Here is a 20,109-nt window from a genome sequence, read left to right as displayed (position 1 = left end):
TACTGATAATATTTGGCATTAATAATCTGAATCTTCAGAGTAACTAGTAACTAAACTCATACTAAAATAATTGTAGTTTAGAAAAAAAGTACACTATTTCCCACTGAAATGTAGTGGACTGGTATACAGTATAAATGAACACAAAATTGAATTACTCAAATAAAGTACAAGTACCTCAAAAGTGTAGCACTTGCGTAAGTGTACTTTCCACCGGTGCAAATACATGCAACAGATGGTGATTTACAGATCTGACGCGTGTGATCATTATCATATTTTTTTTTGGACTCACGCCTACTAATATAATAGTTAGTAATGATAGTATTAAGAAAATTGGGTACATTAGGTAATTGGTTATACGAGTTGCATTTGCATATTCCGTGTGTGAAGATTGGAGAAACTTCCTCTCTGCCCCCCTTTTTTTCTCTTTTTCAAGTAAAACTGTATTTCAGTCAGTCTTACTAACAAACACGTTAAATGGCATTGTTATGGCATTCAAACCAATTATGTTATTATGGCTTGTTATAATGCGATTACAGGGCTTGATCCCGGTGATTGTCTCTTTAAGAAGCAGTGAGAGTGAGAGGAGGTGGTGCGGTTTCACACCCCGGGGTGGGAAACATAGGCGGGGGCAGCAACCGCTGACTGACAGCCGCTCAAAGGCTCCCCAAGTCCGCGGTGCACGGAGAGCCCGTAACGACCAATGAGGTCAGAGTTTGACCCGCCCATCAAACCACGATAGCCAATCGCGGCGAGTCATGGGCGGACTCTGGAAGCGCTGTTGTGTGCATCCAACGTGGGACTACGGAGCGATCGCCCAGAAAAAAAGGAAAAGTAACTCAAGAAAGGAAAAAACTCATGGTGGTGGTACACGGTCGGAAGGAGGGGGGACTCTATTTTGCTATTAATCGGATCGTCGAGATTTTGTGACCGCAGACTGCACCTGATAAACTGTCGGCAACGGACTGTGTGTGTGTATCAAAGTTGGATTTATTCGGCTGCAGCCGTGAAGCGCTCTCGGGAGATTGGGACGATATGAAGCGCTCGGCTTGAGAGAGAGCAACGCTGGAGTTTGTCGGCACAGTTCCTGCGGGTCTTAACTTATTTACTACACCTTCAACTTTGTAGTGGACATTTTACAACACCGTCAGAAGTCACCGTGGAGCCGTTTTGCCAAGTTTTGAACCATTTTTCTGTTGTTGTTGTTGTTGCTGCTGCTCCGTTGATCAACAGTTATTTTGAGAGCTAGTATCCTGCTGGTGTCCTTTAACACTCTGCTGTTGCATGTTTTCAAACATGCCACCAAAAAGCTATTTTCCTATCGAGGAATTAGTTTTTAGCATTTTCTAAACACTCTCTGGCACCTTTTAAACTTACGTCCAGGGCCACGTACAAGTTCGCTTTAGCTACTTTTGAATCTGTGAATCACAGATTTTTTTTTTTTTTTTTTTTAGCCCGCGTCGGACACCGAGGAGAAAGTTGGGACCGGGGAACTTGTGTGTGTGCTAAATGACTGTTTCTGGGATGGAAAACGTTTCGCGGGGACTCACTCGTTTGTACTAGCCTCTGTGTTACAAGAAGACACTCCATGTGCTGTGAAAGGCTCCAGGTCTCTGCGAAGCTGCGTTAATATTCCGGTTTTGTGGGTACGAGGAGAGAGAGAGAGCTCAGCGGCCGCGCTATTAAAACTGGATACAAAATGGCGGCGTCCCTGGGACGGCTTGGATGTGTTTCTCGTTGTGTTTTTTATTTAATGTTGTCGCTCGAACTGTTTATCACTTACGGAGTGAGTTCAGATTTACCCTGTGCCCTGAACTGTACCTGCAACGGAGATTCAGTGGACTGTAGCAACCTGGAGCTGACAGCTACGCCTCTGGACCTTCCCGTCCGGACTGTTTCCTTGTAAGTAAAGCGCTTAAGTTATCCGAGCCTATTTATTGACCAGCCCATAACGGGGTGACGGGGTTTGTAAAGAAAATAAAAGTGCCTAAAAGTGTACAAACTTACTAACTTTCCCTCTCTCTATTAAGACTAACAATACAATTCCCACAAGGCAGTGGACCCCTGTTGATCCGGGTTTCTTTCAAGGAAATCCCGTCTGAGAAGATTTTTGCGGTTCTGCTTTGAGTTGCACAAATTGTCTATCAACTCTTAACGAGGAGATTAGTTGTCTATTCCTTCTTCACAACAGCAACTTTAGAGTGAGTGAAATTAGAAAGTGAAGTAAGTAACAATGAAAGCGTTCCTCAGTTTTGCTGGGGACCCCCTGTTACCTCATTAAAGTCCCTGCACCCTCACTTTGAACACTAACCACCAGCTCCATTTGCTCAGACAGAGTTGGCACATCAGGTTGTAACTTGATTAGGATTGTTTGTGCAATTCCTGAATGAAGTTGTCGGCAAAACGGGTGTCTTTAATTGAGTTTGAGTCTGTTGTCTGTTTCAACATTATTTGTTGAGGCATTGCTTTTTTAAAAATCAGGCTGGGTGACTTGTTTTTACTGCAATATAACAGGCACACACATAAACACTGAGTATTCTGGGAGTGGACAGGAGTGAAATGCCTTGCTCAAGGGCACATTGAGATATTGTGCATAACAAAAAACTTTTACAATGTTAGCTGGACAATTTCAATTGAATTGCCCCTTTTAAACATGATCACATTTATTCTATAATGTGCCTTGATTTTAAGTTGTTTTACCCTCAAATTGAATTAACTCTCAGAACTGTAATTAAATATCACAGGCCGTGGCTTATCATCTTGTTCTGTCCGTAATTTAAAAAATGTGTTCATGTTTCCAGTGTTAGAATGAACAAGCTGTCCCCTCAGGGTGAGTAAACAAATAGAACCAAACATGTCATAACTAATAAACCCCCGCTTTATTCACCCAGATTTATGACAGGTATTACCCTAATTCCTGTTTCTGTGTTGCAAGCCATAGTACACAAATTACATTTCTTGCAAATTAAGAATTATCCTCGGGACAAGACTGACAACAGTTGAAACCCTGTCTGCCAGCTCATTTAGGAAATGAGCCAATTTAGGACATTTTTCATGGAACATCCTCCAGTGTTTGGGGAACTTAAGCACTTATCAAACTGAATGACACAATTTATTTACAGACAACACAACTCTCTGTCCTCCCAATCAACATTGCGGCAACCCCTGTGTCCAGTGGCAAATGTGATTCCTCACTGACAACCAGGCATCTTGTTACAGAATTTTCAGCATCTACTTGTGTGTGTGTTACTGGGAATGTGGGGTTAAAAGACCAAAGACCCAAAGAGTCCTCTGGCTCCCAGGTTCCTGTGTTAGTCGGGTTATCTTCCCTTGGGAAGTGAGGAATGCAACTTTTAAAAAGTCCTCTAAAAACATGAATAACAGCACTTGTGCCCGCGTAGCCTCATTGCCCTGAAGCACCACTTAGCCAAGTTGAAGTGCAGACGCTGTTTATCATGCATGTACGCAGAGACACACTGCTTCTCCTGTCCTTGTGGACAATGGACAACTACTGTGGGACAAATGTCCCGTCTGACACAGCTGCTCTAAACCTTTTGGTTTGCATAAAGATAGGGTCCTGTGTGAACCCGCGTCTCATTCCAAGTCTACTTTATTATCTCGACTGAACCTTATCAGTCAAGATTTAAGGACAGTCTTGTTGTTTTCAAAGGGAATGGCTTTATGGCTTTGAATTATCTTTTAAAACACCTAGGTTGCATATTTCCACACCACTCAAGATAGTCACATTGGGTTGGCGGGTAACTCGAAGGGAACTAGCTGTCCTCTGAAGTCTGGAAATGAACCAGATTAGCTGATGATTACTGTAAGCTCAAAGAGACAAGTAGAGACAATTTCACTTGTGGCCCAGTGTGATCCCGTCACAGGGTCCCTTACTAGTCTACTTGAGAAGATGAAATTACTTTTTCTGGTTTGAAAGTCGTTATTTTAGTTTTAGATTGCTGTCCAAGAGTATGTGTGTGTATGTTCTGTTACTCACAGCGAAAGGAAAACTAGTATTGATGCAAAAGAACGTGGTTACAGTGCAGTGTGACAATAATAGTTTTATCCTGTCAACAGAGCTGGCTGAGATGCCTCGGTTGTAAACAAAGTGCGTTTGTCCATCTCTACCTTCAGGCGTCTGAGCCAAGCGAAATCAGTGTGGGATCGACTGTCTCTGTTATGTTTACCCTAGGGAGAAAGTAGCAGCAGCAGGAGCAGTGTCAGTAGGGAGGGCAGTATTGGTGTGTGTGTGTGTGTGCGTGTGTGTGTGTGAACACAAGTCACCTAGTCCAGCATTTGTCCTTTCTACATGATGCAGATTAAACGCTCGGAGGAATCTCTCAATAACCTGAAACACTGTAGGATTTACATGCTGAACAAGTCGCTAAAACATGCGTGACTGCAGTCGTTAATCAACAAGAAGCATACATATACATGTGCTTTGTACAACTACTTTACTTTAAAGTCCTCTATTATCTGCTTTACTGTCTATGACATGAACGTAGTTCATTTAGAGAGGACAAATCCAGCTTAAGATAAATGGAGTTTTCCCACCCTGTTGTGTGGGTGAAGAACGATTGAGCTGTCATTGATTTGTTGCAATTATCTCCATGCACGCTATTAAATTGAAATTACAGTAATGAACGCAGCAGTAGTACCTACATTTATGTAGCAGCTCACAGAGGGAAATATTTGGTAAGGAGGGTCATCATGTCTCCACCAGCATGTAGGAGCGTTGCAGAGCTTTTAGGAGCAGTGGCAGCAGTGACACTTTCTGGTACACATGAAATGTCAAACCTGTCTTCTTTAAGCTATTTCGATGCTTTGCTGTGACAGGAAACAAGTTCTTGCAATTTACTCTTTGTGTCAACAAGAAAATACCTCTGGAACAACAATGATTGATTTCCCCGCCACTATTGCCTAAATGCCACCAAAACAGTAGTTCTGGTTAACCCATCATATACAGAGCTAGATCAAACTGATAGCCTTTAGCTGTGTGGGGGTAGCTTCTAACCTATGAATTGTTTTTCCCCACCTGAATGCCAGCCTGCAAGCTTAAATTTGTTGAATTAAAAGGACATGATGATTCATTTCAAACAAGTTGCATAAAGTGGGTGCGGGAAGTTACATACACTCTCACCTCCTGCTCTGAGGTACTGTTTTTAGTCACTCTCGGAGCATTTTGTAGGATGAATACTGAGAAACCTTGATGCATGTGCACTGGGGAGATAGGTGGCTAGAGGGTAGGTGTTGGCAGTTGATCCATCAGTAGCAGACCTTGCAGTTCTGTGGCAGTGAGGGTAAAAACCCTTAATGCTTTCCACTTGTCCAAATAATCTCCATTCAGGGTCCTGATTTTAATAGTCCCCTGTGAGAAAACAATCTTGATGAGGAATCAAGGAAACAAACATGTTGGCACATCCTGATGACATCCTGGCAGATGTGAGGGATTGAGGGGAACCGGGGTTGTGTTGGAGGGAGGTATGTGATTGGAACGCAGCCTTAAAGAGGAACAAAAAATAATGTATTGCAAGAAACGTATCCACAGTACATTGATGTGTCTCCTTTTTAAAGGCTCTTCAGTCATGAATTTTCTTGTTGTATGTATGTCCTTTGCTGTTTTATATCAGTGTTCTTAACATTTAACAAACTGACCACCAGTCTCAGATGTTTATCCATGGTTTCTGATTGATGAATAGCCTAATAACATTTAAAGCAAGTTTACTCTCACACAGTCACATATTCCCTCTCAGGACTGGTGCCTTATCTTATTTGCAGCCACGGTAATGTGTATAAAAAGCATTTTTGTCCACAGTGCCACAGGCGTAATGGGGTTTTGCAAGTAAATAAAAGCATGAACATTAGTGATTTAGGCTGAGATTGTTGTAGTTGGACAGAGATAAAGCAGATCCATGGTGTCTGTTTGCCAGTGTCTCTCAGCGTCTTTCCTCATGTGAGATTGTAAAGCCTGTTTTTTTTAACGTTACACAAAGCTACAGTTTTTGATGAAGTTTGTCAGTGTTGAGTCTTTGAATCACCAACTGGCAGCAAACTCCTGGTGAAAAGAAGTCTGATCTTGAATGGTTCTCTTTGTAACCTAGCATTTCCAAAGTGGTTTCCTAAGTTTCCCACTGTGCTGGCCATAATGTTTGGTGTACACCAAACGTTCTGCTGCGACGCAACCCCAAGCCGTAGTCTTAAACCTCACAGTGCAGCCTTATTGGTAAACACTACCCCCAACAGTTGGTTTTGGCTTCTCCCCTCAGGAAATGGGTTTGTGTTGGTGGTTTCCCGGCAGGGGCTGGGAGCTCAGCTGGGTGGTTGTGGACTGGCCGGCCGAGGGTGGGGCTGCAGATCACCTGGCCCCTGTGGGAATACGAGGGGAGGTGGTGGAGGGACATTTTCCGCCCGCTGCATGGAACTGTTTTGTCAATGTCACGGTCTGCTGCCGCTGTTGCCTTCAGGCTGGTTGGTTAGTTGGTGAAAGTCCTGTCAGCGGTCAGAAACCTCAACCACTGTCACACATGTTGTAACACACTGAGAAAACCCAGAGGAAATGAAACATTACAGGACTGTCTGCTTGTATGTCACGTACAGACACAACTTCTTTATTTTCATTAGTAGTGTTTTACTCCATGTTACATATGAATCCATAAGAATGCTACTGTGCTGTCTTGGTACAGTGTTTCTATCCTGGCCATTGCTACTGTTAGTAAGCTTGAATTTTATAGTAGAAGTGGCTGACATATGAACAACAAGCTGCAGAAATGCGTCTTTTCTTGATTAAACAGGTTCACATTTAATTTCAGCAGTTGGGGCAGAGATGCAGCAGCAGCAGCAGCACTCAGCAGGGTTCAGCCCCTTGTGGTTTTTACAGCGTTTCTTGCTACACAGCCTTGTAATCTTGTGGTGTTGGGAGTGATTATACCAAGTTTGTTCATTGTCATAGTTTCCCTAGCCTTGTGGCTCGCATGTCGTCTTGCGGGTATTTTAAAGTCAAACCGGAGTGTTTGAAATGGTTTAGGATGATATTATCATTGGCACTGATTTTTATCAGCTGCTCTTCACTTTTTCCTTCCTTATCAGGCTGTTTGGTGTGAAGTCAGATAGTAAAAGTACAGGGACTTCATATATGGACATTTTAAAGCAGCAATCAATATTTTATTGTAAATTATCCTTGTTTTGAACCATTTAAGAGCAAAACATTAGTTGAACAAATTAGGAAGGAACAGCTAAGGTTGAGCCCTTGCCCTAATAGCAAGAGATAAAGTCTGACATTAACATAAAGATATGGAATGAGCTCATGGCCTCGCACCGGCTTTAATGACAATCAAACAGCTGCTGCCACAAGTCATTCTACAGGAATCCAGTCAGCAGAATAGATGGCACTTTTTTTTCCTCTTTTTTTTTTTGTGAAGACACTTTAAGGCGCCAAGTTTTTTCCACCTTTCCCTCTCCCCCGAAGTCGGTGTCTACAAAGTGGGCTTGATCGATGAATCATCTGTGAATTCTCTACATCTGGTAAGAGTTTGAAAATCAGGAGAAGATGTTAGAAAAAAAAAAAAAGCGTGACTTCGACAGACAGAGAGAGGGGTGCTGTGCAAGTGAAGGAGTTTCTCCCCAGAAAACAGGCAGTACGTCAAGAAGTGAGTGAAGCCTCGAAGGTCCCCCGTGTTAGCCTCTGTACCTTCTGATACTGGAGGAAGGAAAGGAGTATGAGAGGTTCGCTGTCTAGACAGCCGCAAAGTCTCATGCACCTAAATTGTAAAGATATCACAGTACGCTATTTAGATACTTATTTCAACACGGGCTGCAGTGTAATTATTACACAAATGTGCTCTCCCAGTATAATAAACAATAAGCAGGACAAAATTGACTAACGATCCTGTCTTTTTCTTTGCTTTGAAGTTGAGAGGTCAGCTGTCTACGCCGTACTAAAACAATAGCCCCACTAAAGAGACATACAGCACTTATGTTATTCTTTCAGATTAATTGGGGACACTCATTTCCTTTTACTCCATAATGAAGTAATCTGGCGCCATTTGTAAGAAATTACATTGTTGTTACGCTAGTATCCAGTGTAAAATGCAAGTGTGTGTGTGTGTGTGTGTACATACATGTATGCAGTGTGGACAGCATAAGTGTTATTGTGCTTCTCATCTGGAGAAGTCCAGGCTGGCGTCATCGGGTCCAGCCGTGGGTTCATGCAGTGCCTCGGGCTAGTTCAGGGCCTTTTTTCCGCGCCGTCTCCCTGTTTGTTTGGAATGCCCTGCTGCATCCCCGGCTTCAGCCCTAAACCAGCAGTGTGAAGTATGGCAGTGCACATGGCCCCAAGATGTGGCCTGCCTTCCTGCTTCGGAAAACTTCAGAAACTGAGTCACGCTCCTAGCCTAACTGATTTCAAAAGGCTGGAGCAACTGCTTTGTTGAGTTGTGTGTGTGTATGTGGGGGCGGTGGGAATCTGTAATGCAAATGGTGAAATATGCTGATCCCATCAGAGCTACGTTTCTCTGATCTTGCACCTAAGTTTCTCCTTCACGCCTCCCAAGATCTTACTAGCGTTCTACTCAGATTTGAGCTCTTCACATTTATCTTTATTATTGCAAATCTTGTTCGGCGGGTTGTGCTTTTAACCTTGTCAAAGTTGATAAGATATTGGCTTTGTTCTGCCCGTTTCCTTCCTCTGTTTGACTGGTGTGTAAAATGGTGGCCTGGAGCTGGTGTTAGCTTTGTATACACTCTCACTGCAGTTGCCCGGCTATAAAACTGGCCCTTAATGACAGGAAGAGTCGTGTGTGTGTATGTGTGTGTTCGTGCCTGGCCCTCAGACACTCAGGTTATTATTTGACTAGTTTTATGATGCTCTGAAATCGACCACATTAAAGGTCCTTTGTCTCCCAGCTGGACTACAGAAGGCTCATCACTTCACACTTTCAGCGAGCAAAGTTCACACCGTATTTATCTGTGATAGAAATGGGAAAGATAATGATGATGTATCTTTGTATGTGCGAGTCCCCGCTCTCTTCCTCCCTCCCCATATCTCCTCTCCCACACACAGACCGTGTGCTGACTTACAAGCATAGTGTCATATGCTATGACATCACTCCTGTACTCCCAGCTTTCCTGTACTCCCACAGCACCCATAACACAACTATTTTTTAAAGGCCTTTAATGAGTTTTATATGTCAGATCAGCTACATGGTCCAGCAATGACGGTCTACCCCCAGACAGTTTGCTTAGTCAGACAGGCCTTTTAAGAGTTATTCACATTGTCTTTTCAAGACGTCTTTTCCAGGCAGACTCCGTTTGAAGCTGATATTTCAGATTGCTCACGCATCGTTCCACTAGTTGGCTGAGTTTTGTTGGACTATAGAAAGTTAAAATCTAGTTTCTGCAAGTGACGTGGAACTCGAGAAAAGCCTCATTTAGCAGTTCTAGGAAATGAGTCATTAATTCATTTTGTATGAATTAATTAACTGATTGATCGTGACACTGTTACAGATCAACCAACGGTTGTTTGTTTCTGACATTACCGTGTACATTTTTCTATATATTACTGTGTTGCATCCTTGTGTTTAAACTTTCTGCCGTGTTACACAGAGAACCTTTTTTCTTCCTGATATTCAAACAGGGGGCATTCAGGTTGTGGTGCCTGGGTGGGGTTAGAAAGGCGGCACCTCTTTATCCCAGACCAGCCCTCTTTCCAGCTGCTTTGCAGTTTCGTGTCTCTACACTTTTGCCGACTGAAAAAAAAGCTATGCTGTCCTTTTGTGCAGATTCTTGGGACACGAAAGTTTCGAAAGTTTGACTAGGTGCAGTTTATAATAGATGGCAAATGTGTATATATATAATATGAAATTTGTCAGTTTGAAATCAAGGACTTCAGAGAAACTTTGAATGGAGGCTGCAGTGTGTCACCAGAATATTCCCAGCATGTTTCGGCATGCGGCTATGATTGTTTAATGAATTGAAAAAGTGATGAATTAAATTAGAGTGATACTTGTAAAACAACCGTGAGTGCAAGAGTAATGACATGATCATCAATTTTATCAAATCAAATTGTCCTTTTAAAGCATGGATGATTTAATAACGTTTCATATGGTCACCTGGCTTCCGTGCGTGAGTCAGCAGCAGCTTGAATTCAGTGGGAAAGCTAGTGTTTGGCTCAACATGGAGCCTTGAATTATCACACACTTTCTTTCGTTAAGTACCTGGCAGAGAGTGCTTTTGATTTTGATCCCGCTGACTAATGTCAAACAATCCAGCCCATTTGTATAAACTAGTTGTACCATACAATGGAATGCTGCCTTTGAAGCATTAAGGCAAACTGCTTTGTAGTGTTTGCCATGGTTAATTACAGCGGCTGTTCCCATCTTGAACACACATCCTTTCCCGGCTAGTTGAGTTATGCGATGTAAACTAATGGAAGCCATTGTGCTATCGTTGATTTGTTCTCTGCAGCTAATGTAAAGCTTGACAGGTTATTTGGATGGTTCCCATTCGTCTCGGTGTGTTTTTGTTTCCGATGGTGTCAACGTCTACATCTCTCAAAGTCAAAAACTCTAAAGATTTCTAGGCTTCTCTGATCCCAAGGCAAAGTCGGCCAGAAAAGGCAAGATTGTAAGGTCACTTTCTGGAAAGCATTAACCACTGGAGTCCTCCCTCACTCCCTCCCTCAACAACACCCAACCCATCCCTCCACAGGAGAGAGAGAGGGGGGGGGGGGTTTCTAGAGAGGGAGTGAAACCGGCGTTATCACCGTGGCCTCATACAGTAGGTGTTAAAACGCTGTGAAACTTATCTGATCTGATAGGAAAGAAAATAAATCTGGCTGAATGAGATGAAGAGAAAAAGGCTCAGTTGTGTAAACACCATAGCTGACTGGGAAAGAGGTACATGCATGCTTGCGTACAGACACAAAGGACCAGTTTTGTTTGTTGCTGTGGCCTTTAGCACCAGTATGGCAGGTTTGGCTTTTAAATGTGACTTGCTTTTCTTTTTTCTTTTTTTGTTAGTCGTCCCTTTGTTCTGTTTTGCCCCGTTTTTAAGCGTTTACTTCCATGCCTATGAAGTCATGCATAGCCAGTTTTCTTCACCAAAGCTCTTTGTGGAGGGGAGGTGGCGTTCCTGGGTAAATCTTTTATTTGCTTGTAATGCAAGGTTCACTAGTAAAATTCCTTGACCTGTTTTGTGCCAGAAGCAGGTTGATTTAAAAACTAGCGATTGCTCTTCCAGATGACAGCACTCTCCTGAGTTCATCCTCTGTGTGTGTGTGTGTGCGTGTGCGTGTGTGTACCTCCAGGCAGAGGCGGCCCATTGGAAAGCCGTGTGATTTTTCACTTAGCTTAGCACCATAACGAGGTAATTGCCTCCTGTTGCAGGGGACGACAATTTAGTGATCTGCGCCACAATGGGAGGTGCCCCAGTAAATGATCGTAAAATAGACACACAGACACACACACACACACGCACACTTCCCTGTCAGACCTGCACCTGGAGGGCAGACACATGCTCTGCTATTATCTCGTCACACACACACACACACACACGCAGGGAGAAAGCTTTGGGGAGGGAGACTGTCATTATCTGCAATCAAGAACAGAAGACAAGAAAGGGAAATCTGTCAAGTTAGGCAGAGATTAAGATTGATGTGAATAAATAGTACCTTAAGAAGCGGAGTGTGTATGATTGTTAGAAAATAATAGTCTTTTGCTATGGTATTGACCCAGCCACCTCACATTAGCTTACCTAATATCCATTCCTACATTCAGAGTTGAGCCCCAGCCTCCACACTAACCGGTCTTTTAAGGCCACGGTGGGGCAAGAGGCCGAGGAATGTGTTGCATCAGGTAAAAAGTGTCCCCGGACTCTGGGAACAAGCGGGCATCTCTCGGCAGGCCTGTGAAACATTCCTGGGCCGTCTCTCACGTCTGGACAGAGGGATGGAGGGGCAGGAGGCAGGCGGCTCGGAGCTGTGGGCTCCCTTTGTCTCGCCTAGCCCTAACCCCACCACACAAACACAAACAGCACTCTCACTGCAGCCTCCCCTCTGCCAACAGGCAGGCTGTATGCCAGCCAGGCAGGAGGTATGTGTGTGTATGTGTGTGTATGTGTGTGTGTGTGCATGAGTGAGAGAGAGAGAGATAGCACTTGTTTATGTTTGAAATAAATTTGATTCATATGGCGTGGGAAGCTCAATCAGAAAAGCAGATGTGTGTTAGGTGCACACACACACACACACATACACATACACAACCCCTCCTTCTCACTCGGCCTCGTTCGGCGGTAACGCTATATCACTGGACAAATCACTCTAATAAGCCTCCGTACAAGTCAAGTGCCAGCTATTAAATACACTGTTAGCCTAAAGTGCAAATTGACTGCTGCAGATGAATAGCCTGTGGGTTATGTTTGGAAAGTGAGCCAGGACAGAGAGGCACTCTATCGATAGTATTGATTGGGCCCTCCTTGAAGGCCGGCTGATGTACTGCAGTGTTTTCAGGCTTAATGTGGACCAATGAGGCAGTTTGTCAAATGGCAGAGATAATTGTTGTTATTGATCAGGATTCTTATTTGAACTACTGAACAATGGCCATGACAAATGCAATAAAAGTGAATAAAAAAAAAATATCGTTGCTCTGCTGATAATTTGTTGATTGTTCTCGCCAGTCTGCTATTAGGCGCATATGGATTGTAACTACTTTTTTATTTTATTTACGTCTTCTTTTGCTTTTTTTTTTTTTTTTTTCCAGGAATCTTGGCCACAACAAGCTGACCGCCATCAACGCTGAAGCTTTTGACAACCTTCCCAACTTGAGAGAGCTGTAAGTAGTCACCAACAGATGCTAACGCATGCGCAGCAAACTTGTGAACGCTCGTCATGTTTGGATCTCTTTTCATCTCTGAATGTAGCTCGTCTTTGTATTTAATCCAGTCAGTTGTGATACACTTTTATCAATGACTTCATTCTGACTAACGTCCACGGATCCCACTCCACTTCCTAGTGGCATCCTCGTATGTGTTGCCTTGAACTAAGTCCAATTGAGAATAAAGTGGTGGTTTTCTATATTAAGCCTTCCCTCCACCACCCGATACTGTGGCCAACGCTGGCCTTGTAAATATTTTATATGGTGAGGAGAGGGCTTGGCTCTGTGTCACTCAGCGCCAGTACACAAGACACATACACACACAGACACGAGCTAGCTGATGATACACACACTGGTGACATCTCTGGCAGGCCGTCCGACCAGTTATACGCTCCTCGACATCTGTTTTACTCCCATGTTATTTTTGGTTTTTAAAAGGATGACTTGCTACTTGCTCTGCGGCAGACGTGACAAGTCGCGTTTGAAATCTTTTGATTTATGCAAACTTATGTTGGATTTAGCATCATGTGATGGAGCATGTTTAATAACGCTGTGGCATCCCAGCTAGTGTGTACATTATTAATTTATTTTTTTTAATCAAAGTACAGCTTCACAAACACTGTAGCTTTGACACAGGCTGTTTTTGTGCCCAGATTTGAGGTTTAGCTTTCTACTAGCTACTAACCTGTGCGCTTAATTTTTGTGTCTCCTCTAAGGAGAGTCCTCTAACCTCACAACAACATATGATTTGTATGTTTCTTTGTTTTTTTTTTTTCCCCCCTTCAGGGCACAGTTTTGTTCTCTAACCCTACTGCTCTGTGTGTTTAATCACTTTCAGGCGACTGGACCACAATGAGCTGACCTCCATACCAGATTTAGGACAGGTTGCTTCCAAGATTGTATCTCTCTACCTGTGAGTATCCCCCCTCCCTCCCTCCCTTCCGGCTCCACCATTTACTGCTTAACATGTTACCAGAATTATCTGCTTCTCTGTTACTGTATTCTTAGGTCAGTGGCCTCTTTGAAATGCTCTTGAAATAGTCTCTTGACGTCTGTGCAGGATCCATATGCCTTAACATCTGAGAAGTAATACTGCATTAATGTGAAGTTAGCGCTGAATGTGACTGCGTTATATGAAACTACATTTTTTTTTTTTTTTTTTTTTTTTAATCACCCCTGCACTTGAACTTGGCATAAATATGGAGCTCCGTCTTGAGCGATTAGTATGTGGTCACGTAACTGACTAGTCTTATTAGCCGGTCATGTGCTCGTGTCTACAGTGAGCGGTGCCGGCTGCTTGAAGTGTCAGCTCCTATATAGTTGCTGCTCGGTTGCTCCCCAGTTGTGAAACCGTGCCTGTGGGGACTGCCTGCACTGGCATCTCACTGGAGATTTACTGCCCTATTTGGGAAGGGCGTGTGCGCGCTTGTATGTGTCACAAACGTGAGCTCGGTAGTCCATCAACAGTTTCATTTTTCACACTTTTTAAGACAAGAATGTGGAGTTTGATGACTTCATTCAAGTTGCGGTTTGGAAAACGTACAGAAATGTATCATGTTATTCATATTATGATTGTAGTAATACAGCTCACCTCGGCACCGATAATTTTCAGTGTTATCATAATTCTCAAGAATGTCTTAAAGGAATGTGAGGCGGACAAAACAAATGTAACCAAAGTCTTTCTAAGGTTGGACCAAAATAAACCCGAGATAAAAATCAAAATGCTTAAGCTGATAAGAAAGATTATTACAGTTCTTAACTAATAAGATAAATGGCAGTGCTTCTTGGTGTGTTCAATTCTACGCACGCACACACACACACACACACAGTTAATAATCGTGACAGCGTTCCACCCATATCATCTGTTGGGTGGACTGTTGTTTTCCAGCATGCCATAGTTTTTTCCCCTTGTGTGACCAGAAAACATTCTTACATCTCAGTCAACCTGAAACAAGAAAATTACCCCCCCCCCAAGCTAGCCTAGCGCTAACCATTAGCTTCGCTCCGTATATATATTTTTTCACACCTCGCTAGCATGCCAGCTGACTGACTGAAGTATGCAGCTGCAGGTTCCTGTAATATCGGTCATTGTTGTGTCATCGTCGGTGGTGAGCTTTGTGGGAGTCACACCTTTGCTTCTCCCTGTGTGTCATCCGCCCGCTTCTCAAAATTCATCATGATGCATGCATGTGGTCAGGACATTTCTGTAACGTTTAGCAGTTGCTGAAGATTAAGCAAATCTGACATCTGTCTTTTAAAATTGGTCATGTTTCCGAGAAGCTGGATCTGTTATCGTGTGTGTGTATTTTCAGTCCGGGTCTGTGAGCTTTAGCAGAAACTCCTTTTCTCTTTTGTTTTTGACACAAAACCGATCAGAGCAACTTCACCTTTACTTGCACAAACTATGTAGAGTCGCAGCCCCTCCAAATGATCGGGGTGTCTTTTTTTGGCCTGACTGCTAGCCTGTTGCTAGGGGGGGAAGGCCTGTAGGCCTGATGGGAGTGGAGGCTGTAGGGAGGGTCGGATCTTTACAAAGCCACACAGCTGAAGTGAGGGCCCGCTGAAACACTTGCAGCTGCAGCTGTCAATCACATGGCTTACAGTAAAATGGGTGACAGTGAGAAGGGGAGGAAGGATGAGAAAATAGGGAGGGCAGACGGGATGGGGGGATGTGAATAGTGTCAGATCAGGGTGACATCACCATATGTCGAAAGAGGAATGGTTACAGAGAAGTAGTGTAGGAGGCAGCAGGATATGGAGAGGCAACGGAAGAGGGGGAAAAAGGGGAAGCGGGAGGTGAGCTCACGCTCAGGGTTATTCCCAAAAGTAATTCCAATGCACGGCATCTCCCCTGCCAACCACCAATCCCTCTAGACTGTGAGAATTTCTGTGTAGTATGTGCCCTGGCAGAGGCAGCAGTATAGACTGCAGGGCAGTGTGCCTGTGCCACTGGTTGAGATAGTCTGGAATGTCGTCGGACTACAAGTTTGTGAGACAGTGGGTTACACACACCCTCACACACACACACAAGCAAATGGACTGAGGGAAAAAAAAGAAGCTTTGAAGCAGTGAGCTCTGCAAAAGGGCCCATCATATGTGGTTGTTACTGTCTGACTACCTCTTCAAGTGTATCAGTTTGTGAGTTGCTGATGGGGGTGCCGGTGCTGCCTAATGGAAATGACCAATCGAATGATGTTTGTAGAATTACACAATAAATAGCTTAAGGAAACAGCAAGTTTCCTGGAAGGAACATTTTCTGGCTTTGTAAATGTTCAGTGTAATTCTTGGCAGCTCTCGTGGTATTCATTACGCACAGATAAGCCCGACTGTGCGCTAAACTTTATTGCTCTTAGATATGTCTCCAGTCTTAAATTTAAAGTCACTTCCCGACGAACTAACCAAAGACCACACAGTAGACTCCCACAGTCCCACAATGCACTTGGTGAGCCTGTGGACACCGACGCAGACTCCCAGAATGCCACAGCAGGATGGCAAGAAACAAAAAGTTTCTAAAAAAAAAGTGGCAGCAGAGAACTTTCCTATTGTTTTCATTGTCTGCCCCATGAACATAAAAGAGGGCCTTTAGAACAGCTCAGGATAGAAATCATATGGCCCACTGGATGATCTGATTTTGAAATAATTCTCCTTTTATCCCCACCGCCAGCTTCAAACAGTTTGAAAACGGGCTGAACAATCGTCCCCCGAAGATGACACTGGAAACAGGAGAATGGGCATGCTAGTGTAAAGCGCTGATGCACTTTCCGTACATCAAAAGAAGTGCCAAAATGAGCCAGGCTCATGATAATCAGATGGTCAATGGGGCAGGGTAATGAGATTTGGAATTAAGTGGAGTCGAGGCGAAAAAAAAAAAAAAGACCCATGCACATCAAAGGGAACAAGAGTGAACCCAGCTCCTCTTCATCAGAAACGTCCCTGAGCGTATGATAATCAGTTTTTATAAACGCTACTATTGTGTGTGTGGACTTCAAACGCACTGAGCGCCGGGGCTTTATCTGTCTTTCACACGCAGCTGGGCTCTGACTGTGGGAGGGAGAGAGAGAGACAGAGAGAGACAGAGAGAGGGGGAGAGAGAGAGAGAGAGAGAGAGGGAATTTGGTTTGAGCGGTGGAAGGAGAACGGGGCGAGAGAAAGAGTGAGAGAGGTCAACCTCTCCCACCAGTTTGAGACTGATCTGTTTTTCCCAGCAAAGGTCACCAGCTGTTGACCCCACCTCACCCCTTCATTCTCCCTCCCCCATTCCCTCCCCTCCCGTCCTTTTTGCTCAGGCTCACTGTAGCCACTGTTGCTCCGTCCCATGTGTGCGCTTGTTATTTGTGTTGTGTGTGTGTGTGTGTGTGTGTGTGTGTGTGTGTGTGTGTGTATATGTGTGTGTTTGCCCAGGCATGCTTGCATGGCTCATCCTTAACCATTTCTGCCACTGTTTATTCAGGTGGGCCACTGTGGTGTGACCCCTCCTCTTCTCGGACACCAATAAATATATGTGTGTGTGTGTGTGTGTGTGTGTGTCCATCTGCTGGCTGAAGGCTGGAAAGGAAGGAGGGACTGACCTTGTTTTGACGAGTTTGACTGGAACACCTGCTCTCTCTCTTGCTCTTTCTGTCAAACACAAACAAACAAACAAACACACCATCATAGGAAGTTAATTCAGAATAACAATGCTAAGTTTTAATTAAGAAGGAAAAACAAAGATTTTTTTTCTAATGCTGTCAAACTGCCCATTGGTCAAGTGACTTGATCTTAAGATATAAGGACATTTTAAAATTTGTAACAAGAGGTCAGTGCTGGATAAGTTCTGTGTCTGGGTTATGAAATGCCTGATGTGTCTCTTCCCTGTGTTTTGCGCTGTTCTGTGGCAAAACAGACCGCTATGATGTATAGAAATGTGCTGCTATCACCAATGTGTGACTGCCTAGTTATTACAGTAAATGCATGAGTTAAAAAATAAATAAATGGTGCTCTAGGTAAATTATACTTTAAACAAACCTCAGAAACAAACTTTTAATGTAGCTAATGAAGCTGAGGTAGTTGGTCTGATGTCATCTGTGTGTACCTGCTTTCTTGGTGTTTTATTTTTTTGTTTATTGTGCACCAAATAAAGATACTTAATTGTATCGCTCCTTTTTTTCCTCTCTCTCTCTCTTTCGCTTTTCTTTTTTTTTTCTTTTTTTTTTTTAGGTCGGTCGGGTAAATGAAAGTGATACTAAATGAAATTCCTGTCCCTAGTTAGCACCCAGGCATGTGTCAAATGTGTCACCCAGCAAAGTCTTTCATGTATGCTCAGATAGCACTGGCCATCTCCTAGCACACTCTCATGTAAGGACACAGACACACACACACACACATATCATATAGGCTTCCTTCTGTGTATTTGCAGTAAAACACAGGTACATTTGGCCGTCTTTGTGCTCTACTGACACAGTCTATCACCCAGGTTATCAGTGTTTCCACAGTCCTGTTCACCACATAGTAGGCTAAAGACTTTTTCTTCCTCGTTTTTCTTTCTTTTCTTCTCCATGTGGAATTGCCCAACACTGATGTTGAGGAGGACAGGAGGGCCGCTAACAGGGCCAACATAAAAACAAAAAAATATGTCCTGTCTGTGTTATCTAGTCAGTAGCCCTCACTCCTTTTGTCTTTGATGGATTAGGACCTTGATAGTGTCCAGAGCTTCTTGACACAGCCATCTCTCCATTCCAACACACACTGAAGTAGAAAAAAAACAAATCCCTCTCTAAGTGGCCCTAGTTGATCACCAAGGCCCCATCTGTCTCATAGATTTTGCATTTAAGCTCTGTTGAGAAGCACAGGTGTCCTTGGAATTGTTTAAAGAAGACCAGCCTCTGTGTGGAAGCTCCTAAAGTACACATTTTGTGGTGGATGAAGACCACTTTGTTCTGTGTACTCTGCTCTCTTTGTGCCTGAGAGTGGGTTTAGAGAAGCCGGGGGGATTTGGAGTGTCTTCCTTTAGTGATGGGAAAAGGACACTGAAGTGAAGCAGGGTCATATTTTTAGAAATAGTGATGTGGACACTTTGTATGGTAGAGTTATAGGTCTGTGAGTATGATCTTCAGCCACACCTAATGCCCTTTTATGTGGCATTTTATGTAATTTCTTTTTTTTTTCTTTTTTCCAGACATCATAATAAGATCCGCAGTATAGACGGCAGGCGGACCAGAGAGCTGGTTTCTGTGGAAACCCTGGACCTGAGCAATAATGACATCACTGAGCTCAGAGGGCACTGCTTTCCTGCAGGCCTCCAAATCAAAGACCTGTAAGTACAATCGCCAGTCATTTTACATTATTACAGTGACACAACACACCAATGTGGTGCTTAAATAAGATTAAACATGATGAAACTTCAGTGATCCCTGTGGTGGGAATTTTGCAGCACTCAATATTAGTAGTTAAATAAAATGAAAAACAGTGTACATGATTCATGAACGCATGTTTGAGGTTTGTAACACGTCTTTTCACACGTTGTGCTGTTTCTGTCTTTAGGTACCTGAGCAACAACAAGATCAGCGCGTTGGAACTCGGTGCTCTGGACCATCTGGGCTCAACTCTACAGGTCCTGAGACTGAGCCGAAATCGCATCAGCCAGATCCCCGTGAAAGCCTTCCAACTCCCGAGGCTCACCCAGCTGTGAGTGCCGCTGGATTTCATCAGTTTAAACAACATAGTTAACATGCTGACAAGGTTGTGTTTTGATCTGTCAGGACACGTCAACCTGCAAAAACAATATCCATTTTCAGCCTAAACACAAATGTCAAGAATCTTGAGTTTCCCAGTTGAAGCCTTTGGAGACATTACAGGATTGAAAAGAACTAGGCGTTTGAATGAGGAGGAGTTTGTAGTGTCTGTTGATCGAGGTCTGTGTGTGTTTAACATTTGGAACGCTCTTAATGTGAGCTATACCTCTAGGGGTGGATAAGGTCTGACTAGGTAAACACCGGAGCCATATTTATTGCCTCCTTCCATATCCCCAAAGTGGTTAGTTCATTCCCCATGCCGGGCTCCATTATCTTTGTCAAACTTCCCTCCAGCGTAACAGCGAGGTCGACCTATTTGTAGCTCAACACCTCCATTCTGGAAAGCGAAGGGACTGTCACGTAATGGGAGTCTCCCCCATTGTGGCTCCAGTAGTTTCCCCAGGTGCTTTTGTTGGACAGGTGGTCCCGGTGACACTGTATCTGCACACTGTAGGGGGTGATGCACATCAGACACA

At 43.7% G+C, this 20,109-nt stretch overlaps 1 protein-coding gene across 1 annotated transcript in view; it reads left to right on the top strand.

Moving 5' to 3' along the window:
* The first annotated feature begins 684 nt into the window (after positions 1-684).
* The window catches only part of lrig1 (leucine-rich repeats and immunoglobulin-like domains 1), a 35,246-nt gene continuing 15,821 nt past the window's right edge, over positions 685-20,109 (top strand). The window contains exons 1-5 of the mRNA XM_019255827.2: positions 685-1,899; positions 12,750-12,821; positions 13,702-13,776; positions 19,018-19,155; positions 19,383-19,526. Coding sequence (XP_019111372.1) covers positions 1,697-1,899; positions 12,750-12,821; positions 13,702-13,776; positions 19,018-19,155; positions 19,383-19,526 — 632 coding nt within the window. The 5' untranslated portion in view covers positions 685-1,696. The remainder of the gene's footprint in view (positions 1,900-12,749; positions 12,822-13,701; positions 13,777-19,017; positions 19,156-19,382; positions 19,527-20,109) is intronic.

Source organism: Larimichthys crocea, chromosome VI (genome assembly GCF_000972845.2).
Source record: "Larimichthys crocea isolate SSNF chromosome VI, L_crocea_2.0, whole genome shotgun sequence".
In the NCBI taxonomy this organism is placed as follows: Eukaryota; Metazoa; Chordata; class Actinopteri; family Sciaenidae; genus Larimichthys; species Larimichthys crocea.
Note: the sequence above shows the minus strand (reverse complement) of the source record. Positions and strands in the feature narration are given on the sequence as shown.